At 51.7% G+C, this 26,978-nt stretch overlaps 1 protein-coding gene across 1 annotated transcript in view; it reads left to right on the forward strand.

The window, feature by feature from the left end:
- Nucleotides 1–26,978, forward strand: part of IGSF21 (immunoglobin superfamily member 21) — a 234,311-nt gene that overhangs the window by 137,553 nt on the left and 69,780 nt on the right. The window contains exon 3 of the mRNA XM_090271464.1: nucleotides 20,255–20,376. Coding sequence (XP_090127590.1) covers nucleotides 20,255–20,376 — 122 coding nt within the window. The remainder of the gene's footprint in view (nucleotides 1–20,254; nucleotides 20,377–26,978) is intronic.

Genomic DNA, 26,978 nt, shown 5'->3' on the forward strand with positions numbered 1-26,978 from the left:
GCACGCCGAGAGGCGGTGGTCAACCAGTCACGACGAGGGCGGGGCGGGTCTGTAGCAGGAGCAGCAGTGTGAAAGGACCAGGCACCATCTTTGGCTCAGACCCACCGGTGCTACCTCTGAACGGTGGGCCCACCCCTCTGTACCCCACTCACTCCACTTCTGCTGTTCAAGCTGCATTTTCTTTTCCTCACGTAACCACCTCAAGTCCATCACAGAGCCTCCGAACTGAACGTGGCACTCCTCGGCCTCCCCAGAGCCATTCAGGTTTCCGCAAAGCCTCCTCTGGCCCTGAACCGAATTCCCAGGTTGATCTCTAGCCCCTCACATCCTGTTTTATTTGCCTCATAGCCATGATCGCCGCTCAAAATCACCTTGCCATTTGATTTTCTAAGCTACATGTGAGTGGTCTCTCGGGACAACGCATGCCCCCTGAGAGCAGGGGCCGGGTCTCTGATAAAGGTGCTTGGCACAGAGTCATAGCTATTGGCTACATCATCATTTCATCTTTGCTGAAACCTTGGGAAGGGGGTGTGCCCATTTACAGGCGAGAAGACTGAGACTCACAGAGTCCAGGAGCTGTCTAAGTCTTCAGTGAGCCTGTGGTTGATCTGGGATTTGGACCCAAGATGGGCTGACTCCAAAGCCCGCTTTCTTTCTCTTTTTTTCTTTTAGTAATCACCCTGCCAGGGAAACCATTGCTCTCTGGGGACAAGAAAACAAAATACACCCAGATCTATAATGCAAAGCAAATGGGATTTTGTTGTTGTAATAACACCAAGTGCCGTTCAAAGCCAGGTGGAGATTTTTATAATATGCTGGGTGATTTTTTTTTTTTTATTGTTCTTCTATTACAGTGGTCCCATTATTTCCCCCAGTTCTCTCCCCTGTCCCGCCCTCCTCCCCCCTCCCACAGTCATTCCCCACCCTGTAGTCTGTGTCCATGGGTAATTGATACTAGTTCCTTAAGTAGACCCTTCTGCTTCTTTCCCCCCTTTTCTCCCTCCACCTTCCCCTCTGGTCACTGTCAGTCTGTTCCTTGTTTCCATGCCTCTGGTTCTATTTTGCTTGTTAGTTTTTTTTTTTTTTTTTTAAACTAATTTACTTATTTATTTGTTTGTTTATTTATTTATTTATTTTTAGAGAGAGGGGAAAGGAGAAAGAGAGGGAGAGAAATATCACTGTGTGATTGCCTCTCATGCGCCCCCAACTGGGGATCTGGCCTGCAACCTAGTTATGTGCCCTGACTGGGAATTGAACCAGTGACACTCGGCTCGCAGGCCAAGCTTGTTTGTTAGTTTTGTTTATTATGTTCCTGTCTTAGGTGAGATCATATCGTATTTGTCTTTTGCCACCTTGCTTATTTCACTGAGCATAATTCTCTCTAGTTCCATCCATGGTGTTGCAAATGGTAGGAGTTCCTTCTTCCTTTCTGCTGCATATTATTCCATTGTGTAAATGTACCACGGTTTTTTGATCTACTCATGCACTGATGGGCACTTAGGCTGTTTCCAGCGCTTGGCTATTGTGAATAGTGCTGCTATGAACACAGGGGTGCATAGGTTCTTTTGAATTCGGGTTTCAGGATCCTTCAGGTATAATCCTAGCAGTGGAATCACTGGATCAAAAGGCAGTTCCATTTTTAGTATTTTGAGGAAATTCCATACTGTTTTCCATAGTGGCTGCACCAGTCTGCATTCCCACCAACACCACATTAGGGTTCCCTTTTCTCCACATCCTCACTAGCACTTGTTTGTTGATTTGTTGATGGTGGCCATTCTGACCAGTGTGAAGTGGTATTTCATTGTGGTTTTAATTTGCATCTCTCTGAAGGCTAGTTATGTTGATCATTCTTTCATATACCTATGGGCCCTCTGTGTTTCCTCCTTGGAAAAGTGTTTGTTCAGGTCCTTTGTCCATTTTGTAATTGGGGTGTATGTCTTCTTGGCGTTGAGTAGTATAAGTTCTTAATATATTTTGGATATCAATCCCTTGTCTGAGGTATCATTGGCAAATATGTTTTCGCATATGGTTGATTCCCTTTTCATCTTGCTAATGCTTTCTTTCACTGAGCAGGAACTTTTTAGTTTGATGTAGTACCCTTTGTTTATTCTTTCCTTTATTTCTCTTTCTCTAGGAGATATATTGGTGAAAATATTGCTATGTGGGATATCTGAGATTTTACTGCCTATGTTTTTCTCTAGGACTTTTATGGTGTCATGGCTTACATTTAAGTCTTTGATCCATCTTGAGTTTGTTCTGGTGTATGGCGTAAGTTGGTGGTCTAGTTTCTTTCTTTTTTTTTTTTTTTTGCATGTTCCTGTTCAGTTCTCCCAACACCATTCTATTAAAGAGGCTATTTTCACTCCCTTTTATGTTCCTTCTCCCTTTGTCAAATATCAATTGACCATATAGATCTGGGTTTATTTTGGGGTTCTCTATTCTGTTTCATCAATCTATATGTCTGTTCTTATGCCACTACCAGACTGTTTTGATTATAGTGGCCTTGTAGTATAGTTTATATCAGGTATTGTGATTCCTCCTACTTTGTTTTTCTTTCTCAAGATTACTGAAGCTACTCGGGGTCATTTTTCGCTCCATATTACCAGGTGATTTTTATTGGACAGTTTCCTTGTAATAGGACCCAACACCTGCCTCTTCAATTTTCTCTCCCTCAGAGGAACTAAACCAGTCTTCCTGCTGACCCAGTGGGGAGTAGGGACATGTACACATTCTTTGTGGGGACCCATGATACCAGCTGCCCATGTCACCTCTTGTGGCTGTATTAGGAAACTAGTGTATAAGTCTAATTCCTGGATGTGGCTGAAATGAGCCTGGCCTAGGGGGTTGGAATCTCAGTTCCATCACTAGTCTGCTACTGTGTGTCTTAGGGCAAGTTGCTCAGTCTCTCTGGTCCACCTTAGAAATGATTCAGGGGCTCAAGTGGTCCAACTGGAAAGAAAGAATTGTGAGCATATGGCCATGCTTTTTGGTATTTGTCCATCATTCTGTCATCACATTATTATCCTGGGATTAGGGATAGACAGTATTGAACAAAATGCTCCCAGTCCTGCCCTTCTACAGTTGATAGCCTGGCACTCCCACAGGATTTACCACGAAGCCCCATGAAGGCTGCAACCACGCTTTCTTGCTCAAGCCTCTTAGTTCAGGCTCCATAAATTAATATGTGCAGGTGCTGGTGCAGGTGGGGGCAGAAGAGGAGCAGCTCAGCTCTCCCTGGAGATGTTAGGAAAAGCTTTTGAGCTGAGTCATAAAGAATTAGTCAGAATCAGGACAGGAGGGGCTTACCATGCAGAGCAGGGGCCAAATCTGGCCCACCACCTGTTTTTGCAAATAAAGTTTTATTACAACACAGCCATGTTCATTTGTTTATAGATTGTTTTTGGTTGGTTCACATTCTAACAGCAGAGTTGATTAGTTATGAGAGAGTTTGTACAGCCTGCAAATCCTAAAATATTTACTATTGGGGAAAGTTTGCCAAGTCCTGATCAAGACAAAGGAATAAGACCAAGGAAAGGCCCACCGGCCTCTTGCCTGCTTGGAAATAGGATCAGCTGCCTAACTTGTGAGGGTGAAAATGTGGGGTCCTTCCTTCAAAAATGATTACAAATTTCAGATGGCAACAGCAAACCACTGAACCAAACATGAGGCTGTCTAGGCACAGGGCCCTATATGACGGCTCAGGTGGCATGCTGATGGCAGAGCCAGCCCCGGGGAGAGTCATGCCTTTTCCTGGAAAGCTGCCCTGGGAACAGAGTTATGGAGAGAATGCCCCACCTGGGCTCTGTGTTGGGGCTCAGAGTCTTCAAGCCTCAAGCCAAACTTCCCAGGAGGACCAGTCTTGGGACCTACTCCCCAGGCCAAGGGAGTGGAGGACCAGCCTTTCTTCCTCAGTCCCCCTGCACCCCCATTTCACCGAGCCTGGCTCTGATGAGGAAGCAGAGATGGGCTGAGCCCTCTTACCCCCAGACTTGTCCTATGATCAGACATAAGGCAGCCCTGGGAAGAAACACGGCTGTTGAACGAGAATCTCTCTCTGATGATGCTGTTTCCACATGCTCATGGGAAGTGTCTGAGAGGGGGTTTCTGGGGGAAGGGACCTTGCTTCACTCAGCCATGGGACAAGCAGACAAGGAGCAGTGCCAAATGGAAACCTCCCAAGATAGGTGGCCACTCACACTCAGCCCCTGGTGTCCTAAAGCCCATGCCATCTGTCCTTATGGGAACATCTTCTCTTGAGCCTCCAGACCCTCTCTCATCCTTCTCCATCCACCTTTGTGCCCAGAGGTTGACCTGAATGGGTGGCATCAATAAACTTCCTTGCCCTCTGGCTTCCCCTTGTATTTGGCTGGTGGCTGGGAGGCCCCTGCTGGAGATGGGGAGACAGGTGGAAATGAAGTCAGGGTCTTCATTCTCCAGCTCCTCTCTGCTGGGTTCCTGTGTCCCTCTGCCCAAGCTCTTGTTGGGTGGCATTCTCCTTTCTCTGCTGTCCTCTCTCAGGTCCAGGTAAAACTCCCAGTCTTTGTCCCTTCCCCTCTGCTCCTTAGAAGAGTAACAGCTCTCACTGGACCCTGCTCCAGGTACCACCCATGCCTCGTTGGGATCCCTCAGCCCAGCTCACACTTGTGCAAATATTCCGAGTGCTGAGGTCTCTACTTTTATCCTCTTTGCACAAGCCATCTCTTTCCTGATGGGCCCTGCCTGGCACAGCCAGCTCCTGCCACCCAGATGTGGTTCCAATCACACAGAGGCTTTCATGACCAGAGCATGCACAGGGCCATCCTGTGTGTGCAGGTGGGTGCTGGCATGGCACTCCTCCTTGAAAGAAGTTGAACGCACCACCTAGTTATTTATTGCTGTGTACAACCCTCCCAACCTGGCTGGTTTGACTCAGTGGATTGAGCGTCGGCCTGCGAGCTAAGTGTCGCTGGTTCGATCTTCCAGTCAGGGCACATCAGAGAAGGAGAACTCTGACTCCAAAAAACCTCCGCTGCCTTGCGGCATACCTCTTCAGGGGAAAGGCTAAGGGAGTAAACCCCGACAGAAAATCCGGAGCCGGAGTCCCTAAGGCGGTTTGACGTTGTAGTCAACACCGGCAACTCCTGCGGCGCACCTGAAGCCAAGCTGTATTGACTCCGTCTTTCCCTTGGACCCTTCAGCTGCGAAGAGAGGGGGGGGTCTGCTGCATGGGCAACAGCAGACCCTCCATATCACCCTGCCCAGGCTCTGTAGCTTCAGCTTCACTGGAGAGGACACTCCAGCGTCATCGCAAGATGTCGATTCAACACGGGAGGAGACAGATACCGTGTCACTCCCGAGTCGGACTGCACAGCCATTCTCGGCGGTGCAGATAGACTTTTAAGAAGCTACACCATCGTCTCTCGAGATGGACGGGCATGGGCAGCAGACCCTCCATATCACCCTGCCCAGGCTCTGTAGCTTCAGCTTCACTGGAGAGGACACTCCAGCGTCATCGCAAGATGTCGATTTAACATGGGAGGAGACAGATACCGTGTCACTCCCGAGTCGGACTGCACAGCCATTCTCGGCGGTGCAGATAGACTCTTAAGAAGCTACACCATCGTCTCTCGAGACGGACGGCTGCCGACGACAACCCTCCCTCCAAACTCAGTGGCGTAAAACAACAGCTGTTTTATTCTATTGCACAAGTATGTGGTCAGGGCTCAGCTCGGTGATTCTCGGGCTTCAAATGGTGACAACTCTCATTGGTGGCTGGTCCGATCTGCAGGGGTCAAGGCAGCTTTATGCGTGTGCAGGCAGGGCTGGAAGGCTGGGCTCCACCAAGAACTACTCTTTCCAGCACCACGGTCAGCAACAGGAAGTAGAAGCTGCCAGCGTCCTAAGGCCTGGGACAGGAAAGCAGTACACCTTTGCCACTAAAGCATATTCCATTGGTCATCACAGAATGTCTCTGAATTCAAAGGGAGGGGCCTAGACCCCCATCTCTCAATGTGGCAGTGTCAAAGAATGTAGTACCACCTTGAATCCATCCCACATTCTTCCGCTAATTATCATTCCCCCATCTTCCTTTGCTAAATGTTGTGTTCCCAAAACTAATGTCTGAGGCCAAATTCACAGATTGTGCTAATTTGATACACACTGGGGTTTTATTTTTTAATTAAACGACTTTGGCCCTGCATAGCCTCTCCAACTCAGCAGCCACCACCTCCCACTGTCTGCCAGAGGCTCACACGCAGGCTTCGGCCTGGCTGCCAGGGCCCATAAGATCACAATCCTGGATTAGGAGGCACAGGGGACAAGTTTAGTCTGATGGCCTCATGCACTGGGACACAGACACATTCAAATAATCAAGGCTTTTCTATAACTCAACTCTCCCAATCCTATTTCCGGAAGGAAATGTTGGTCCAACAAACACTGAGATCTTTTCTGAAGGTCCTCAAGACGAAGCCATCAGTGTCAGGGAAAGGCCCAAGATGGGAGCCCCAGGAGCTTGTGTTATTGTCACAGCACTGTCTGAGTGACCTTCAACAGGTCGCTGGCCTCCCTGGCATCGTGCAGGGCAGAGGCAAGTGCATGGTCTGCAGCTACCCCTAGTTTGGAGGCCAGCTCTGCCACCTGTCTCAGACAGTTCACTTCATCCCGCTGGCATCAGTTGCCTGCTCTGAAAACTGGGGTCACAATGAGCATTTCTTGGGCTAGTTTGAGGGTGCACAAAGCATTGGTTCCTAGCGGGTACCCCTCTGCTTTCTGTGCCTGCTTGGAGCCTTCAGTGCCCACGCCCCGAGCCCAGGCTGAGCCCCTCAGCTCAGCGTCGAGCACAGGTCCGGATACACAGTCGGCACTCAGGAAACACTCGTTGAGTTAAACTGCCTTTTTGTCAAACAAAGCACTAGCAAAAGAAATAAAAACATATGCCCATTTTTTTTAAAAAAAACCTGTGTATTAGAACGTTCTTAGCAGCTCTACGCATTGGAGAGCCAAATGGGAAACTATCCACGTGTCTATTAAGAACAACAACAAAAAAAGGCTGAACAGACTGCAACGTCTCCTTCCAATGGAATACTCTTTACCTATAAAGAGGCATGACCTCTGGGGGCACACAACTACATGGGTCAACCCAAAAAAATATTATGTGGGGAGAAAAGGGCCTTCACTCAAAATAACACACTGTATGATTCCACATATATGAAACTCTAGAGCAGAAAAAAAAAGTGGTGGGAGAAAAATCAGAATAACGCTTGCCTCGCGGGGCAAGAACTGACTGGGAAGGGGCAGAAGGAACTTTCCGGAGTGAGGGTGATGGTGGCGTTCCGTATCATGAGAGGGGTTTGCATTACAGAGGTATATGCATTTGTCAGAACTCATTGAGGAGGACATTTGAGAGTTGCGCCTTCCATGGTATGTAAGTTTTACCTCAAAGAGAGAATTGCACGTAAATATTGACATCTAATTAATGATGCGCGTGCTGAAGCATCTAGGAGTCAAGTGTTCTGGCATCTGCAACTCGCTTTGGAATCCATCAAAAAATTACGAGCGGGTGGGTGGATAAAGGAGTGGATAGAAGGAGAGGGTCGTGATACCACAGACATGGCAAATGTCCATGGTAGAAGCCAGGTCGTAAGTCTACAGGTGTTTGCTTTCAAATTCTTTTTAAAATCAGATTTTCATGGTGGGACTGTTAGGACTTCACAGGTAGAAAAACTATTTTTTCTTTTTTGGGGGGGGGCGCTTTTTTTATTGTTTGCTTTAAATTCTTGACACTGTTCTGCATGTTTGCCAATGTGGAGGAATAAAAGATGCTGCTGCAGGGCCCAGCCATGGCAGTGGGGAGTGACCTGTGCAAGGTCACACAGTCTTTCACAAGCAGTGACAGCAGTTTTCGGGAGAGTGGAAGTTGGATTATATTTGCCGAGCTGGATCTGGACTGTGGGCACATCTGCAAACCTCTTCACCTCTCTGAGACTCTGTATCCCACTCGGGAGGACGCAGGAAGCCCTGCCCAGAGGGTGTCACTGGAATGAAATGGGAAGCCAGAAACATTGAACAGGCAGGACTTCATAGGGATCTGGCAGAGAGCAACTGATCCTTTCCAAGAGAGTCTGACCCGCCTCCTCCTTGGGATGTCAGCTAAGATGTGGGCTCCTGGGCGGGGCCTCCTCTGGCTGCCTCACCTCCTGAGGCCTCCACCTCCTCCACCCTTCACTCTATTTTAATTGTCTGCATAACAGTTTTCCCGATTCGCAGCATTCCTTCGATCTTCCTTAATATGATTTATTATCTGTCTCCTCCCACTAGAATGTAGACTCCAGGAGTCTATAGCCTTATGCCCTGCACCGGGTAACAGTCTCTGGCACATAGAGGGACATGGTGAGTCTTTGTTGAAGGAACGAATGAATGAACAGGGCTGGGTAAGCCCCAGTGCAACCCCTGAGTGCACCATTCTGCCTCCTGGAGTGTGCCTGTCGCTAACATCACCTGTACAGAATAGTAGGGAGTGAATTTAAGGACTGGCCATCCTCATGGAACAGACAAGAAAACTGAGGCTCAGAGAGAACATGCAGAGTTCCCAGCATCCGCTGTCAGGGAGTGGCTGAGTGGAGATGGGGCCCAAGCCTTCTGGACCTCAGCTCAGTACTCTTTTTTTCCCCAGCCGGCTGCTGGTGCTCTTGGTGAAGTGCCCCTCTTCCCCAGGGGTGGCCGCAGATGGACAGACACACAGGCTCCACAGGGCTGGGCTGCCTGGGATGCTGTGCGCTGACTTCAGGGGACAGGACATGCCAGCCTAGAAATGTTCACAGGTAGGCAGGCTGGCGCAGGTGGCTGATGGGCCATGTCCGTAGGTCTGCTGGTGGCCGGTCATGCTGACACGAGCCAGTTGTCCGCACAGCCTGCCGAGGGTGCAGACCTAGGCAGATTGGCACAGTGAGGTCCCTCCCCACAGACTGGCAGCCCCTCCTGACTGCATTGGTCAGCCAGACTGGCACAAGCTGGGCATCTGTTCCCATGACGGGTGCTTGCTGAACACAGCCTGTCCACGCAGGTGTACTTGCTGGTGGGCAGCCTGGGAGGCGACAATGGAACCAGACGCCGAGTGTGGCCACTGCAGGACGTCATGGGAGGCATCACAGGCAGGGGATTGGGCCAGAGCCTTGCACACAGAAACACAGACTCTGAGATCAGACAGGACTCCGCCATGCCCCCATCCCCTGTTCAGCAGGCTCGTTGGAGTCAAAAATCAACTTGAAGCTCTGAAATGGGCCCTCCTCTCATCCTGTGGCCTCTTCCCAAGTCCAGACCCACTTGCCCCTGGATTGATGATCTACACTGCAGCCAGGGACATCTTTGTGACCTTAGTGGGAACTGTCTCTCCTCTGCTCTTGAAGCCTTCGATGGCTGCCATCTCCCTCCTGTAGAATAATAACAATAACAATATCTACTGTGTCATATCTACTGTGCTGAGCATCTTACAAGTAATAATAATCGCACACAATTATAGAGGGGGTACTGTATCCCAGGCACTTTTCTAAGCACTGTATGCGGAAAACTACATTCACCCTTCAGCACTTATAGGTGGCACTATTCTTATCTCCACTTACAGATGGGTAAACTAAGGCAGGGAGCTATGGAGTGATTTGCCCAAGATCTTGAATTAGATCTGACCTTGGGGCTTTGATGCCACTAGGTGTGAAGCATGACCCTTCACAGCAGGCCCTGTTCCCATGGCCAGGCTGCAAGTCCCTGCAACACACACAGCATCTGACAGAACTCATCCTGAATACTTGGTCGCTCTTTGCCTGAACTTGGCCTTTGTCTTGCTGTTCTCAACGCCTGGAGGGCCCTGCTCCCTCTCCTTGTCTTCCCTGCAGACTCTTCTCCAACCTCCAAGGCACAGCTCAGTGGGCCTTGTTGTACAGGGTCCGCCCTGAGCCATCCCTCGCAGGACTCATTGCCCCCTGCCCTGCCTCGTGTCATGACCATTCCATACCGGGTGGAGAGGATGAGCGTGTGTTGCTAATGTTTTCCTCTGTGGTCCCCTGAACTGCCCTTTTCTGTGAGCTCCTTGAGGGCCACGATCATGCTGATGCCAGGCTTAGTCCATAGAACTGGCCCCCAGGAGATACTGACTGACTGAATGAATGAATGAATGAACGAATGAGAAGCTGAGGTCACTTGGATTAGAGGAATGAAGACTGATGGCGAGTGATGAGGAGCGGCCTTCAGGGAGCTAGAAGGTGGGTGAAAAAGGCTTTCTTTCCTCTCCTTCCATTTCAGCCTCACCACATCCAGATCGTGACAAGGGCAGCTTTAGCTACGCTGAGAAGGGCCCTCCCTTTGGGGTGGAGCCTATCTCTGGGGCTGAGGATCATTGTCAGGGGGCAGAGAAGAGGCAGCAGGAAGCCAGACATGGCCAACCTGAGCCAAAAGTGGAAACCAGCATCCCTGGTGCCTTAGCTGTGCAACACTCGATGGTGAACCATGGTTTCCAAGGTATGGATTCCAGGCATCAAAAGGACGTGGAGTAGAGAAGAGGTGCTTTGGAGCTGAACACCTGGCTTCTGGCCCTGCCACCTCCCTCCTGTGTGGCCCCGGGCACGTACCTCCTGTCTTCAGGCTTCAGGTTGGCATTCTGTAAGGTGACAGGTCTAGATGGGACAGTCAAGGGTCTCCTGCTCTGAAAGGCTGGGCCTCCAAGGGCACCAAGGGTCGGGCCCCGGGAAAGCTGCAAAGACGCTCTGGTTGGGGGAGGTCCAGAGGGCTTAGGGCAGTGTCTTGCCATTGTGGTCCCCAACGCCTGTACCCAGCTGCCCCGGTGGGGCTTGTTAAAAATGCAGAATTGAACCCGTACCCGGGACTCACTGAAATGGAACCTCTGGGTTCCATTTGGGCTTCCAGGGAAAGTGACATTTTCATACCCTACTCCCTCCTGGCCCAGGTGATCTTCATGTGCATGGAAGTGTGAGTGTCCAGCATCTGTCCAGGTCCCTCCTGTCTCACCGCTTCTTGACTGCAGCCCCTGCAGCATGGTTTTGAGGGGATGCACAAGAAATGGGGAATGAAGTCCTAGAACATCCAAGTCTATATATGGTAGAGTTAGGGGAGCTCAGGAGGTTGGATCCTGACTGTGGCTTTGACCAATGAGAGTGTGCGTGGGGTTGGGAGGTGACGAGACAACCTGGCATTTGCCACAAAACTACCCCCCAGCAGGCACCCTAGCTGACATCCTCCATCCCTCTGGCCTGGAGTGGGGAACAGGGTGTGTAGCCTTAGCCTACACCAAAGGAGCAGGCATCATACATGCACACATATGCAGGCACCTATCCACACATACCACAAGTTCGCATGCTACACATAACCCTCAACATGCACACACAGTATCTTACATACCCCCGACCCTCATGCTGTTCCCCAAACATCTAGAACAACACCAAGCACTCTCACCATTACTTTGCTTTACACACACACACACACCCATATGCAGCCCAGAATCACGCAGGTGTGTATACTCACCACTGCTGACACACATACGCACTCACATCCCCTAAACGCCAGCCGCTCCCGGGGCCTGTGCTCACACCAGTTGCACACACACCTCCCCACACTTGCAGAAGCACCGGCTCACATGTGTGGAACCCACAAAGCCAGCAGGCCCTCTCCTGCCTGTCATTCTCTCCAGCCCCCGGGGCCCCGGCCCTCCCCACTCCCCTCCCCTGAGCTGCTGTCTGCCATCACGAAGTAACCAGATGAGACAAGGCAATTTACGACACCAGCTGTCTCTGTCAAAACCGGATCTCCCACACACACACGTGGGGAAGCCAGCTACCCCGAGCCCAGCCCTGCCAGAAGGCGGGACTCACAGGAGAGACATGGCAGGGGTGGCACCTGGCTCAAGGATTTCCCCCTCTTTCTGTCCTTGGAAATCGGGCCTCTTCCTTCCTCAGGCCCCAGGGGAGCCTGCACTGCTCTCTGTGTGGCTGCTCCTCTGGCCCGGCTCCCAGACCCAGGGTGGAGAACAGGTGGGCAGGAGGTCTGGAGGAAGAGTGGTCCAGGGTCACCATGGCAACAAGGCAGGCAGGAACCCTGTGGCTGCCCCTCCCTCTCCCCAGCAGGCCTCGGAGAGGCTGCATCACTATCCCCTACTTCCTCTCTACCTTCATTCCTCTTCCTCCTCCCTTAGCAGGTGGTCTCATGCCTTGTGCCCCTGCCCAAATTCCCCTCGGCCTGGAATGCCCACTCTCTTCTTTGCCCCCTACCCAACACTTAATCCAGATCAACTGCCTGAGCCACTTCCTATCTGGACCTCAGAAGCAGACCCAGCTTTAAATCTCGGCTCCTCCACTACCTGCGGGGCAGCCCGGACAAGTGGCAGCCCTTCTCTGGTCCCAACTTTTGCACCTGTAAAAAGGATGTTGATTTCTGTAAAAATGTGGACCGAGAGTGCCCTATGCAGCCAACCTCCACTCTAGGCGTTTAGTGGAAGAGCTGGAAAACACCCCCCACAGAGGTTAAGTGAGGAGATCGGGTCTCTTCCCTGTCTCATCCACTGTGTCTGCGCTGTACGCCCGGAATCTAGCACAGGGTGCGGAAGGGGCTTGGTCAGGAAACGGATGCGCGAAAGCACGGGCGGCCTGAGCCCTGGCACTGAGGTTGACTTGGTCTGGGTAAGCCCTTATGAACACTAGTTAATCTGGTGCCATCTTTGCGCCGGGCCTTGGAGGCAGCGCCCTCGGTGTCATTGCGTGGCTGGATGGAGACAGGCCTGCTTCTGTCCATTCCTTCATTCTCCACAGTCGTACATTACGGACACACTGTGCGCAAGTCCCCATACCAGGCACACAGGATTGAGTGAGGGACTTCTAGGAGATGGTGGCATGGCAGAAGTTTCTAGACAAGCTTTTTATCACTTACACGATACTAGGAACAGAGCAGCAAATTCACATTTTACAAGATGATTTCATGTACATTGGTTCCTTTTAGTATTTCTCATAACTCTGGGGTGTCGATTCGATTAAGAGCCCCCTTTTTACAGGTGAGGAAACTGAGGCACCAAGACAATCGGTGACTTGCCTGAGAACCCAGGGTCAGGAAATGGCAGCACCCACAGCAGAACTGAATCTCCTAATGCTTGTTCCGGTTCCTAGCCAACGTCTGTCACGAGCGTTATCTAATTAACTGTCCCTTTGCCCTCAACGACAACACTATAGGACCTATTTTGTGCTGGGCTTTGAACCTGGGCCGGCCTGATTCAGAGCCAGGGCACCATCCACTCTCCCATGTCTAATCAGTTCATTAAAATCTTCCTTGCAAACCCTCCCTCTCTCTGTCCGGCCACGGAGACCTCAGCTGCTCCATTTCCGGGACAGCAAATTCCTTCCCGGCTGGAGAGGAGTTGGGATAATGTAGGCAGGCAATTTAAACAGCTCCAGCAAAATACACCAGCACTTTTCACTCTCTGCCACTATTACACTTTCCAGCCGCAGCGGAATTGGCCCCTAAGTGGGATATCAAGTTTATTACAGCTATTTCCAATCTGTAATTGGTTTTGTGGAACACAAAGAGAAGGAGGTTGGGGAGTGGGAGAGGTGATTTTTTCCCCCCTTTCTTTTTTTTTCCCTCTCCTCTGGATGATGGCACCCTGGGATGTTGCTGGTGAGGAGGCTGGCATTGGAGACTTATTTGTTTTTCAAATGAAACACCCAGCTGGCAGGCTCTCTCAAGCTGCTGACTGGACTCAGTCTGTTTGCCACGCTTTGGTGGCCCCACTTGAAAATCAACCCCACCTGTCTGAAGCCACATTTGCTGCTAGAGACAGCCAGGGCTCTGGGACGCGGTCTGACAGCCATGGGGCTGGGGGCAGCGGGTGAAGCCCTGGTGGGCCAGATCAGAGTGTGGGTAGCTGTGGCTTCTAGGCCAGCTGTTCTAGAATGGGAATATTGTGGGCATTTAGGGTAGAAATGGCCCAGATCTCCTCATTGAGCATTTAGGGAAACTGAGGCCCAGAGAGGGGAGCAGGGCAGAGACAGCCCGTGAGACTTAGAACCCAGGTCCCCGCCTTCTCAGTTCCTTCCACACAGTATACTCACCGATCATTCCAGGAAGTCATGGCCGAGATGTGGACAGGGTGATCATTCTTGATCACCTACTCTGCACCTGCTGCAGAGTCTGCCCACCCTAACCAACCTTCCTACTTTGGACCTAAGTGAAAATAAACACACTAGCTTCCCCCCACCTTATCCACGAGGGATATGTTCCAGGACCCCCAGTGGATGCCCAAAACCATGGTGAGAACTGAAACCCAGGCATATGGTTTTTTTTCTGAGCATATTCCCAGGACAAAGTTTAACTTCTGAATTAGGCACAGTAAGAGACTAATGAGAATAACAACTAATAAAACAGAACAATTATTAACAAGATATCGTAATGAGTTATGTGAATGTTCTCTCTCTCTCTCTCTCTGAAAACATCTGTCACACTATGTGTCTAATGTGGAGACCCTGGACAGAGGAATGATGCACATCCCAGTTGGGATGAAGTGGGACGGTGAGAGCTTTCATCACACCGCTTGGAACATCAGTGCAATTTAAAACTTATGAATTGTTTATTTCTGGAATTTTTTATTTAATATTTTCAGACCATGGTTGACCATAGTCTGAAACTGTGGAAAGCAGACCTGAAGATACAGGGAGGGGGAGATTCCTGCAATAGCTGATAGCACCAGCCATTTCCCCTTACGATTACCCGAGTTAACGTTTGAGAACAATGCCTGGCCCACAGTAGGCACCCCATAAACACTACCTATTTCACATTCGTCACCGTCGTTGTCAGCATGTGCCAAGCAGTCCACCAGGCGCTGTCTGTGTGCAGGCTGATTCATGGGCTGAATGCTCACACAAACACCTTACAGGCAGGTGACACGGTTCCCCTTTTGCAGATGAAGAAACAGAGGCATAGAGACCTCTCCAAGGTCACCCAGCTTTAAGCTAAATGTGGCAGAGCTGGAACTGGACTTGAAAGCTGTGTGACCCCCCAATGCTTCTGCACATCCCCCCATGTCTGCCACCTCAGAAGGGGTCCGCTACTCCTCCTTTCTGACTAATCCAGGCTGACGGGGCAGCCCACATGACCTTGGACAGTTCACTTGCCTCTCTCTTGGCCTGGCTTATCGGCCACATGTCTCCCAGGACAGCTCATTGACCCATGTCGGGCACTGTCCGGGCACAGGCAGACCCAGCTCCTGGAGCCCGCGGTCCTGAGAATCCAAATGACATGACAGAGGGAGGGCCCGAGTACACGGGAAAGTCCATGTCATCGCTCTCTAGGACTTGGATCTTTATCATGAGCACACAGACAGCCTCTTCTCTCTGGCCCAGGGGTGCCCTTTGCATGATTAGTATGCTTTCCTGCAGTGGATGGATCAATGCTGAGGCCTCTGATGAAGAGCAACTCGGGTTCGCACTGGTTCCTCCTGGAGCATCGCTGCCTGAACGGGTCCAGCCACCTTCCCGGCTGGGCCAGGCTGCTCCTGCCGAGAAGGCCTAGCCCGGTTGGGGTGTGGGGGCAGGGGGCTGGCCTGGGGCAAGTCCCTATTGCAGAGCAGGAGTGATTTTTCTATGGTTCGTGGCACCTCCGATGCCTGGCATGTGATAAGGACTCCACTCATTAATTAATTCACTTGTTCATTTATTCATTCAACATAGATTTATTGAATGAACACCATGTGCACAACTCTGGGGTCAGAGTAACAAACAGGACAGATGAAGACCCTGCCCTTATAATGCTTGTTTTCTAGTTTAGCTCATATTCAAGAGCCTCCTTGATTTCGTAAAAATCACTTGACCGATGACCATAGAAGTGTATCTTCCTCTGGGAGAGGGAAAATCCATACGTTCGGAGGCCTTGTCTTTCCAGAACAGCACTGTGTCTGCCCCACCAGCTTGCCCTCCTCTGTCTGCTGTGACTTAGCAGTCACCCCCCTCTATGACACTGGGTCCAGCCTGCCTCCAGTAAGTTGCTCAGAGCATCCTCCAGCTCCCTCTCTGGGCTGATATAGTGACTACTGGCAGGTGCCTGGGCCTCTGCTCTCCCTCCTCCCACTCCCTGGACACACACCCCTAGCACTCCAGCCCTCCAGACCTCTGTTGTCCACACAGGGTTCAGGCTCTCCCCACCTGCAGCCCTCCCCAAGTATGGGCCCCCCATTCTTTCCTTTACTGACATTCTGCATTCTCTGGCTTTTTAGTAGAAGACATTCTGCACTGCAGCCCCTGCCATGGGCAGTGGGAGGGGACATAGAAAAAGAGGTGGCCCAGTAAAGTGTGCAAAACATAGCTGTCTCTATTGAATGTGTGGACCACACACCAGAGGCTCTCAACTCGTTTAATCCTCACAAGGAGCTAGATCCCCTTATCCACATGGTACAGATGAGGAAACCGAGACTTGGAGAGATGAAATGACTTGTTCAAGAGCACAAAGTTGGTAACAGAAATCAAGAATTCTGTTACTTGGGGTGGAAGAAAGTAGTCTTGTTTCTTGCTCAAAAGACGCCCCTCTTCCAGGAAGCCTTCAGTGATTGTCCCTCCCTCCAAAGGAATTCTTGCCTCCACCAGGAGCTTCAGATAACACTTGCAAATACTTGCTGCTAGAGCCATGTCTTCCCGACTCTGGTCTCTCAGTTCATCGTGGGCCCTGTAGACTGTGCCAGACTGAATATAAGCTCGTGAGGGCCTGCAACCATGTCTGAAATTCTTTCTCTCCTGTGGGGCCTAGAATTGTGTTTGCTTGTCTTAAGCCTGGGGAAATGTTCCCAGCATTAAAGGGAAGGTGTCTTCCAGCATTCTCAGAGCCTAATACCACGCCCTCTGCCCACAGCCTGTGATAACCCCCCACCCCCACCCCCACCCAGCTTCTGTCTGGTTGAGGGGATCCAACCACCAGGACCTACAGAATAATCTCCTTTCAAATAGCCACTCTCCCACTGGCCTGGCCTGACAGGGAGTGAATTCCAAGGCTCTCCCTTTGCTTTACCTTCCCTGAGGCTGAGAGAGGTCCGAGCCAGGGCAGTGAACTTGGATGGTGGATGTCACACTGGAATGGAGAAAAATGCATGTCTCCACTCCCCAAGACTGGTTTAACAGAAGTGGTGATTTACTCCCGGGGACTGGCAGTGAAGCCCAGACATGGCCTCAGAGAAAAAGATGTAAATAAACCAAAGGAAAACTGGGTGCGCCCTTGAACTGCCTGTCCCTCAGCCCAAAACAGGGATTTATGACTCAGATAATGCTTTGGTGCTTTATCTGGGCTGCGTGGGCATGTGTGTGCGTGGAGGGGTGCGGGTGTGTTTTTCTAGCAATAAAATCCTTAGTCTTGGTGAATAAATTGGAGCAGACAGTTTTACTGGCAGATTTTTTTCTCCTTTGTATAATAAAAAAACAGAGTGAAAATTTGAGATTGGGGCTCTAAGGGCTGCCGAATTTTAGGAGGAGATAAAAAGCCAATACCTGCAGGGAGGCAAGGCTGTGAGTCAACCCCCTGCTATCAAGACTTCAGGAGAAAATCCCTCAAACCTCCCCTTCTGCGCTTCTGAGTCCGCAGGGTAAGGAGCCTGCAGCTGGAGTAGAGGTGGGGCTCAGGCGGTGAGTTCATTCACAGCCTTTTAGAGCCTAGTGGGTGGGGTGTGAACTCTTGTCTAGGAGCCAGAGCTTTGCCACCAAGCCCAGCCCAGTGTGGGACCTCGGCTGAATCCCTTTGCCTCTCTCTAAACCTCAGGTTCTTCATCTGCAAAATGGGGAAATGATTGTCTTCTCACTTTTCAGGGACGTTGTGGGTCCGCACACAGTGATGGGCTTAAAGCAGATTTCTCGCCCTTGGCACTGATGACATTTTGGGCAGATAATTTGCCTGGGGGTGGCGGAGTGGGAGGGAGTTGTTCTTCACATCATATAATGGTTATAGCATCCCTGGCCTCTACTGCTAGATGTCAGTTACCCTTCTTCCCCAGCTGTGACAACCAAAACCGTCTCCAGACATTGCCAAATGTCTGCCTAGTTAAGGGCCATGGTTTAAAGGTACTTTGCTCCTTTTCCTCCCTCTTCTCCTTGTCCCCTATTTGGGATACTGGTCCCCCATGTTGCAGAAGGGGCAAGAGGACATGATTCCCTGCTCTCCAACCACATGCACGCAGAGTCCAAAAGCACCAGGTCCCCAAAGGGGACCACAGTGAAGTGTAGGAGGAAGAGAGACCAATGTTGTGGGCTTAGCGAGGGGTAAGGAGAAACTGCAGTGGGAAGTCCCACTGCTGATCCCCCTTAGAGTCCTGGAGCTTGTGAACAAGTTATCACCATTCTGACCTTTCCCAGTCCAGGCTCCCCAGGGACCGTGGTACCTGCGGGGGCCTCCTTATTTTTGATGAACTTGCATCCTGGGGACGGTGATCTGTACCGATGTGGCCAGTGCCTGGAACACAATGGTGCTCAATAAATGCATGGCATGTATGTCCTCTAAATGAGTAGAAGCACCATGTAGGCCAGCCAGATGTGGTCCAAGTCACCTTGAGTCCAGATGTACCCAGAGAAGCCCAGCTGCACCCAGGCCAGTCCTCCCAAGGAGGGTGACAGATCCAAGCTCATTGCCCAGCAAAGGTGGGCAGGGGGGACAGTGGCTTTTAGCATTCGTTCCCCTACCCAAGCTCCTTGGAGAAGGCCCGTCTCTGGCAACCAACTTCCCAGTCCACTTCCCCGCTCCCACCCCCTTCCCCACCCCGCCTCCCCACGCACAGCCGAATGGACTTAATTTCACTTCTCCAGGCCCAGGCATGAGGCCTCCGTCGCAGGCTGTTAGCCTGGAGCCCAGCTGGGTGGCGAGAGGCTGCAAGCTTTCAGTCTATAATAGAGTTGCTGAGACAAGCGGAAAACTGCAGCCGAGTAAACAGATAAATAATTGAAACAGTGACAACACATACCTTGCTGCTTTGTGGAGTAACACTTTCATTAGCAGGAGGCAGCCCAGGCCTGGGGGTGCCGGCGGCGGCCGCAGCAGCGGGGAAGCAGGCAGGCGCCTGCAGCGGGGAGTCCAGGACACTTGGGCCCGGCTTTTAATCAGCTGTGAGCAGCTGGGCACCTAAGCAGCTTTGTCTTCCAGCGCAGGCTTTATGGCCACCGCCTGGTTCCCCTGGGACTTCCCTGGGCCTTCGTGTTCCTAGGGGAAACGGGGACCTCCTGGCCTGCCGGTCCGGACGGCAACCAGAGGAGAGTGAGTCCACCGCCCTGTCCCCTTCTCTCCATCATGCATGTCAGTAGATTGGGTTCTCTTCGGCCTCCTCCCTGGTCCCTTGGCTCCGGAGGTGCCCCTTCAATCAGTCCTCACCCTAAACTAAAGCCAGAGGGAGAATCTGAAACCCTTCCTGGGATCTGAGCTCCCCTGCCTCCAGGACCGGGCACACGGCTCACTCCCCAGCGCCTCTCAATGCACTGCGCTCTGAACAGCCTACCTTCACTGTCCTTCCCCCCCCAGGGCCTTTGCTCCTGCTCTCCCCTCTGCCCGGAAGCACACCCACCATTTGCAAAGCTGTTTCCTACTCTTCCTTTTGGAAGATAACTTAAATATCTCTTGCTCCAAGAAGCCTTCTCTGACTCCCCTATCCCCAGGATGGGGCTGGCCCTCCTCCTCTGTGATTCCCCTGCCATTCTGGGCCCACCCTTCGCAGGGTTTATCAGAAATGATGGCAAGGTGGCTTCTTTGTCTCCCCATGCTGTCCTTGCTCCTGTGACTGGCCCCCAGTTCCCCTCTTCTCTTTCTGTGCAGCCTGCCTCCTCCCCCTTTCGGTCTCTTCTCAGGCAGGGACTCTGTGGCTGACTCCGCAAAACACATTCACAGTCTCTGGCTCTGTCTGCAGCTCCCCAAGCTTGACCTGTCATTTCTGCGAGGCTGACCTGTGGGATCACAGAAGTGGGAGCCCAGGTGCAGTGGAAAGAGACAGAGAGAAGAGCCAGCTCTGCTTCTTAGCTGTAGGACCTCAGGAAGTCTCTTCGCTTCAGAGCCTCAGTTGGCGCATCAGTAAAACGGGGATGACCTGGGAAGGTTGCGGTGACAGCTGTGACATCTCCCACATGAGGCTGCTCCAGTGGCAGCGGGACAATGGGCTTTCTGGCCTCTTCATCTCCCCTGCGTCCCTGGAGCCCACGCCCCGCCTGGAGGAAGGAAAGGCGCAGCTGGCGCTGGTAGGATGCTCACCTGTGGGTGCCTCTGTGCTCTGTTGCAGGTGATGGATGGCGGCACCATCAAGCAGAAGATCTTTACCTTCGATGCCATGTTCTCCACCAACTACTCACACATGGAAAACTACCGCAAGAGAGAGGACCTGGTGTATCAGTCCACCGTGAGGTGAGGGGCTGCGGGTCGAGCACCGGGAGGGCCACATCCGCGGCCGTTTGACATCCATCCTGCAGTGTTCTCAGGGGTTCCCAGAATCGCCGTCCATGGGCTTGGAAGGCAGAGCTCGGGACTCCGCTGCAGAAGTGGGACCCATTCCTGGAGGGAGGAAGGAAGAAGGGGCCAAGTCAGAGGTCTGCCCCGTGGAGCAGACCCTTGGCCCTGGCCTCCCCAAACAGCTCCTCCAGTAGTCCTGCCAGGTGGGTTTGGGAAACCCACTCATTTCCAAGTGAGGACGCTGAGGTCCAGAGAGGGTGGGCGATGTGCTGAAAGTCACACAGCCAGGCATGCCAGAGTTGGGGTGTGAACCAGCTCTCCAAGCCCACAAGGGCCCCAGATGTGGCAAGGAAAATAGACCCTAAATAAGCGGACCCCAGGTCAGAAGCAGAGGTGGGATAGGTTTGCTCCTTGGCCCTGCATGGTGAGCAGGATCTTTGAGAAGCCTCCCATGTCCCAGCCTATCCCATCATTTCTAGTGCCTCACCCCTGCCGCAGGTAGGGCCCCTAGATGACTCCTTGGCTCTGATTCCCAAGCCAGGAAGGAAACCCAGAAATCACTAGAACACCCCCGAGCACTGCCCGCCCTCCTGTGCTCACCCTGCTACACGAAAACCTGGTTCAGATCCTAGCTCAGCCACTTCCTGCTGAGTGACCTCGGAGAAAGGCCGTAAGCTCTCTTTGGGTGGGTTTCCTCAGCAAGCTTACTGAATATGATCTGCTCCGTACACTTGTGGGATTTAGGTGAGATTTATGCGCAGTGGCCTGAGTGCAAGTCCTGGTTCCTCATCCCCTTGCTTTAGTGTAATCTTGGGTGTAACTGTGTCTGAGCTTCCAGCCTTTAAAGGGAATGACCACAGTAAGAAGTTCATTGCTGCCTGGTGAAGATCTGATGAGTTAATTCACATAAAGTGCCACCACAGTCCCGGGGGGGTGCCTGTTTGCTGTTATTACCCAGAAACATCCCTCCTTCCCTCACCATAGGAAAAAAAAAGCCTCTCCTTCTAATGAATCTCATAAGCCTTCTCACGTGTCCTCTGTCTCTTGATTGTCACAAACCACCTGGTGAACACAAGCAAGCATTATTATTATTTTCTATGGCTCCTCTTCCTGAGCCTGGGCTTCAGTGCTGGTGTCTCAGGAAGAGAGCATGAAGGGAGAGCAGCCATGAGGAGGCCTGGGCGGAAGGGAAGAAAGGAGCAGACCCTCTCAATAGGAGTCTAATCTGATCCTACCAGCACTCCCCCCCCCCCCCATCCCCTGCTCGCTCCCCAGAGTAGCCACGCTGTAAGGGGCTGCTCCTTGAGGCTGCAGGGCCCTGTTAGGGCTAGCGGAGGGGCTTAGGACTCCACATTTACATATAAATGAAGATATTTACAAATTAATGCATACCAACTAAAGAGAGTCCCAGCTCCACAGCTGTCTCAGCAGCTTCCTCTTAAGCTGGGGAAAGGGGGAGAGAAGGAGGCTGAGAAGATTACCAGGAACTGGCAGAGAGCAGGGACTCCCCGAGCTTTTCCTCCTGCTGATGGGGTCCCCAGAGGGATGGGAGTCCAGTGAAGGGGAGGGTGCAGGTGTGGCACACCTTGGGCAGGTTGCTGCCCCTCCCAGCACCCCAGAGGCCTCCTGTCAAAGGCATTTCTAGTTCTAAGCCTCAGAATCCAGAACTCCCAGCTTGAAATTGGCAGTAATTTATTCCTTCAAAAGGTATTTAATTGAGCATCTCTTGGAGCCTGATGTGATGCGAGGTGCTGCGACCCAGAGGTACACGAAAGGCAGGGTTCTCTACTTTCCTAGGGACACAGGCAGCAATCTGGGAAAGCAGGACATGAATAAACATGCCACTGCACGTTCCACAAAGAGTTACCTGAATGATGCGCCTGTAGGGCATCCTTCCCTTCCTGCTCGCTCTCCACTCCCAGCTTCCTGGGACACCCTCCCAAATAAACAACTCACTCAGAACCCTTGTCTCGGGTTCTGCTTCTCAGGGGTCTCCTAAGAGGGGAGGCATGACATGGACAGCAGTCCCACTAGCTGGCCACCTGCACACCGCTGCCCTTACCTGCCCTCTCAAGCCCTGCCTCCACCTCCATTCACCTGTGTAGGCAACATTCATTCATTCCTGCAGAATGTGGCTGTCCCCAGATGGCAGCCAAGACCTTTCTGGAGGTCATGGTGAATCACCATGAACCTTCAACCACCCCTGCCAACCCTAACCCCCTGCATGCTGTGCCTTCCATTTCCCAAAGCCCTCTGCAGTCCCTTGTCCCCTTTCATCTGCTCAAGGTGTCATGAGGAGCACTGGGCAGGATTCACTGGCTTTAATTTGGTGGTAAGGAAAATCTAGACTGGAGCAGTTAAGTGTGCTCCTGCCCCTTGCACACTTTACCCACCTTTCCTTATCAAGGCCCTACTCATTCTTTCAGGTTCGGCTTAAATGGCACCTCCTCCAGGAAGCCAGTCCTGACTGCCCACACTGGGTCAGATACCCCAGTGTATTTCCCCTTTATACACTTATTGTCCTGACACTAGATGTTCATAGCCTGCCTCCTCAACTAGACCAAAGTCCCATGAGGACAAGGACTGGGCCTGACGTCTTCATCACTGTCTCCCCGGTCCCCAGCCTATCACCACCTTCCTCTCACACTGCCCCCACCCCCACACAAACACTTGTCGGGTGGAGGAGCTAGTGGTGGAAGCTGTGGTGCTGGGTGAATTACAAAGCAGCAAGTCAGGCTTCAGAGCCTTCCCCCAACATTTGCATCATTCATTCATCACAGGGAATTGAGCAATTGCTATCTGTCAGGGACGGTGCTGGAAATAAAATAGTGAACAAGACATAACCAGACCTGCTCTTGTGAGCTTTACGATGTAGCGGGTGAGTAGGGACAGACTATAAAAATATGTTTAGAATAATAAGGAAAGCTATTTATAATTGGTGATGAGTGTGGTGAAGGAAATAAGGTCATGTAATAGAGAATGAGAATAATGTGTGTGTGCGTGGCGGGGGGGGGCTGCAGGGTTTCTCATAGGGGAGACATTTAAGCAGAGATCTACAGGATAAAAAGAAGCCAGCCTGCCAGGTTTGGGGGAAGGGCACTCCAGGTCGAAGGCACAGCAAGTGCCAAGGTCCTGAGGTGAGAAAGAGCTGGCATGATCTAGGAGCTGCCAGAGGGCCAGCGTGACCAGAGTTCAGGAAGTGAATTGGCATTTATTCTTAGCGCCCTGGAAGCCACTGTGGTATGTGTTTTATAAAGTTCACCCAGATTTCGGAGTGGAGGGGGGGGTAGGAGGTGACAAGGAAGGAGGACAAAGCCCTCTGCAAAGGAGCCTGGGAAGGCAGAGAGGATTCTTCATAGGCCTCAGGACTTAGTTTCCAGATCTGAGTGAAGCTGGGGGGCAAGGGGCTGAAAGCCCACCTGGGCCGGCAGGTTGGGGTGGGAGAAACAGCTCTCATGGGTGGTCTGGTTGCCAAGACTGGGAATTTGTGCGCACACACCATTCCCAAAAGTTGACTGAGCTGGAGAACAGTGGGGTCGGGTGGAGCCTGGGGGTTTCCTGGAGAATGTGAGAACACCATTACACTTTCCTAATTCACACTGATCAGGGGAAGGAGGTGTGGGAGAAATCAAGTAAATGAAAAAAGAGCCTTGAGGATCGAAGACATGGAAAGAAACGCCACTTCCTTTATTACTTTGAGATGCAGCCATTCACGTATTCCCTCAACAGCCCATATTGAGCTTTTGTGGCATTCATGGCTCAGACCTAGGGGCACCGTACCCGGGGTGGGGGTGGGGGCTAAAGATGCAGCCCCGGCCTCCATGGAGTGCACAGCCTGCCCCCTCTCCCACCCACCTATAAGCTCCTCCAAAAGCTGCCCTATATCTTTTTCATCTTAGTAACCCCAGAACCGACTTGGCATTTAGAGAGGAACAATAAATATTTGTGAAATGAAAGGAGAGAAAAGGGGAGATAAAACATGGAGATAAATAGCAAACAATTCAAGTAATAAAGTGATAGCTGTCACAGGAAAGATTCAGATAGAATGCAGTGATGAATCAGAGAAGGAGAGACGGGGGAAATCACGGAGAAGGTGGCATTTGAAGTGGCCCTAGAAGCATACGTAGGTTTTAGACAAAGGGGAGCGGGGAGCAGATCCTTTAGATGGAGGGCACTGTATGTGCGAAGTTGGAGGGGGTGCGGGGAGGGGAGTGCCGAAGTCCTGCAGGCAGACAGAGCTTTCAAAGTAGACGCCCTCTGGAATCGGTTCAAACGGGAAAAAAAATGTAGTTGGTTTTTAAACAGACACATTAACTGTCTGGTCCAAAGAGCCGAGAGGGTTGTTTCCCTTTGAAAAGTTAAATGTCCCTTCTGAGTCTCATCCATTAGCGTGCAGAGCCAACTCTTTCTTCACTGTTGGTACAAAGAAATATGCCGTCTGATCCTTGTTGATTTCAAAGCCTGAATTCCACAGCACCCTACTCCCTCTTCATATTGCCATGAACCATACACGTTTTTTTTCCCCCTCCAAAATATACATAATGCATGCTACTGGTGCATGAAATTGCCATTCATTTCTCCATTCATTCGACCACTCAGCACACACACATTGAATACCTACTATGTGCTGGGCTTGTGCTAGGCACTAGGCAACAGAACAAACATGGGCCCTATCTATGCAGAACTGACTGTCAAGGTTGCGCCCCTGTTCTTGACTCACTGTAAAGCTCTTCTTGTCTCCCCCACCCCAAAATCATCCAGGAATACGAATGAGCCCGAGTGAGATTGTAAGGATAACCTTGAACCCTTTCCAGCACTTTGTGCCTAACAGATTATATCTCTCAGTCGCATCAGAATTGAACACCCCACGTCTTCCACCCCACGTGGGAGCCAGGTCCTTATCTCAAACCCAGGGGATACTTAAAGAGCGAGAACTGCAGTTCCCCTTCCAGCCACTGGGGGAGTTTTCAGTCCAGTTCGCCCTTCTCAGCAAGGAGAGGGGGCAAGTTCATTAACTGAGCAAGGAGCCACAGTCGGGTGGTGTCTACACCTCTATCCCACAGGCCAGTCCCAAGACCGCCTTGAAAGTGGCTTAAAAATACCAACTCCTGGGCCCCACCAAGACAAAATTTGATTCACGTGATTTGGAGCAGGGCCTAGAAAATCAGTCTTTTAAAAAGTCTTCCAGGTGAAGATGTTGGCAGCCAGATTTGGAAAGCTCTGCTCACACACCTTCCATCTGCTCTGATGTGCAGATTTGGGCCAAAGAACTCGGTGGGAAGCTGCAAGGCACAGATAACTCTAGTGCTGCTGGCAGCCAGTACCTGACAGACGATTATTCTAAGGCCCCCCCCCCCCCGGGACACCCCCCCCGGCCCCCCGCCCCTGCCAGACATGTTTGGGTTGAAGATGACAAAAATAGCTGGGCCAGCCAGTGATCTCCCAGTCCAGAGTGACCTCACAGGTACCGACCAGTCCCAGAGCCGGGGCCACCCCCCATGCCCGGCCACCACTAGTTGTCATTAGAAGGACACAGCTGATGTGTGCCAGGCCCTGGGCAGAGCCACTCAGGAAGTGAGGGCATGTCTGGAGTCAGGGGAGCCCAGGAACAAGATGCTCATAATGCAACTCCCTGGCCAAGGCATTTCCCCCAAAGGTGGAACGTCCCCATGCTCTCTGAGCCAGAGACTTGCTGGACCCAATCCCGGGCCTCCCACCCCAGAGGACCCTTTAGGGAATGCAGGGTTATCGGACCCCCTCTGTGTCAGGCCTGCAGGCAAAGCTCCGCACAGACTACCAGCCTTCCGCCCTAGGTCTTGTCTGTCAGGGCAGGACCCTCCCTTCTTTAGGTCCTCAGTGGCTGGCGCAGGGCCTAGGATGGAAGCCCAGGGCCTCAGTAAAAGTTCGTTGAATCAATAGGCTGACAGGTTATCCAAATGTGGAATTTCCATTTCAAACAGTCAGCAAAACTCTTTCCCATCCGTCATCTGGTTTAACCCTCCCAACCATCCAGTGGAGTGCAGAGCTGAGACTCATCGAATCCTGTTGCATTGTTGTATAGATGACAACAGGGAAGAACAGAGAGCTGAAGTCACACAGTGTGCACGGTGAAGCTTGGGTTTGTCCCCATGCTGTGGAACCGTATTGGGTTCCTGGACTACTGGGAGCAGGGTCATTCAATAGTCCTTGAGTGCCCACCCTGTGCCAGGCACTGGAGAGTTAGGTGGCCTAGTGAGGGCATGTGACCTTGTATCTCCATTCCTATATACACACGCATGTGCACATGAGCACACACACACACACACAGGATCCCTGGCCTGAGATGCTCGGTGCCTCCAGGTAGGAGGCTGCCAAAGTCAGCCCCCACCTTAAAAATAGCCACCACCTGGCAGTCCCAGGCCCCTGGATGCCTTGGCCAAGGAGACCAAATGACGCCCGATCCTGGCTCCAGAAGTGAGGCTCTGGAGCCTCTGCCACCTCAGCTACCAGCTTGAATGTGGTTGACTTGCTGAGACACCAGTTAACCTCACTTGCCTCTGCTGCTCTGCCCACCTCCC

The sequence above is a fragment of the Furipterus horrens genome, unplaced genomic scaffold, assembly GCF_987537825.1.
Source record: "Furipterus horrens unplaced genomic scaffold, mFurHor1.1.pri manual_scaffold_3, whole genome shotgun sequence".
NCBI classification, from domain to species: Eukaryota; Metazoa; Chordata; class Mammalia; order Chiroptera; family Furipteridae; genus Furipterus; species Furipterus horrens.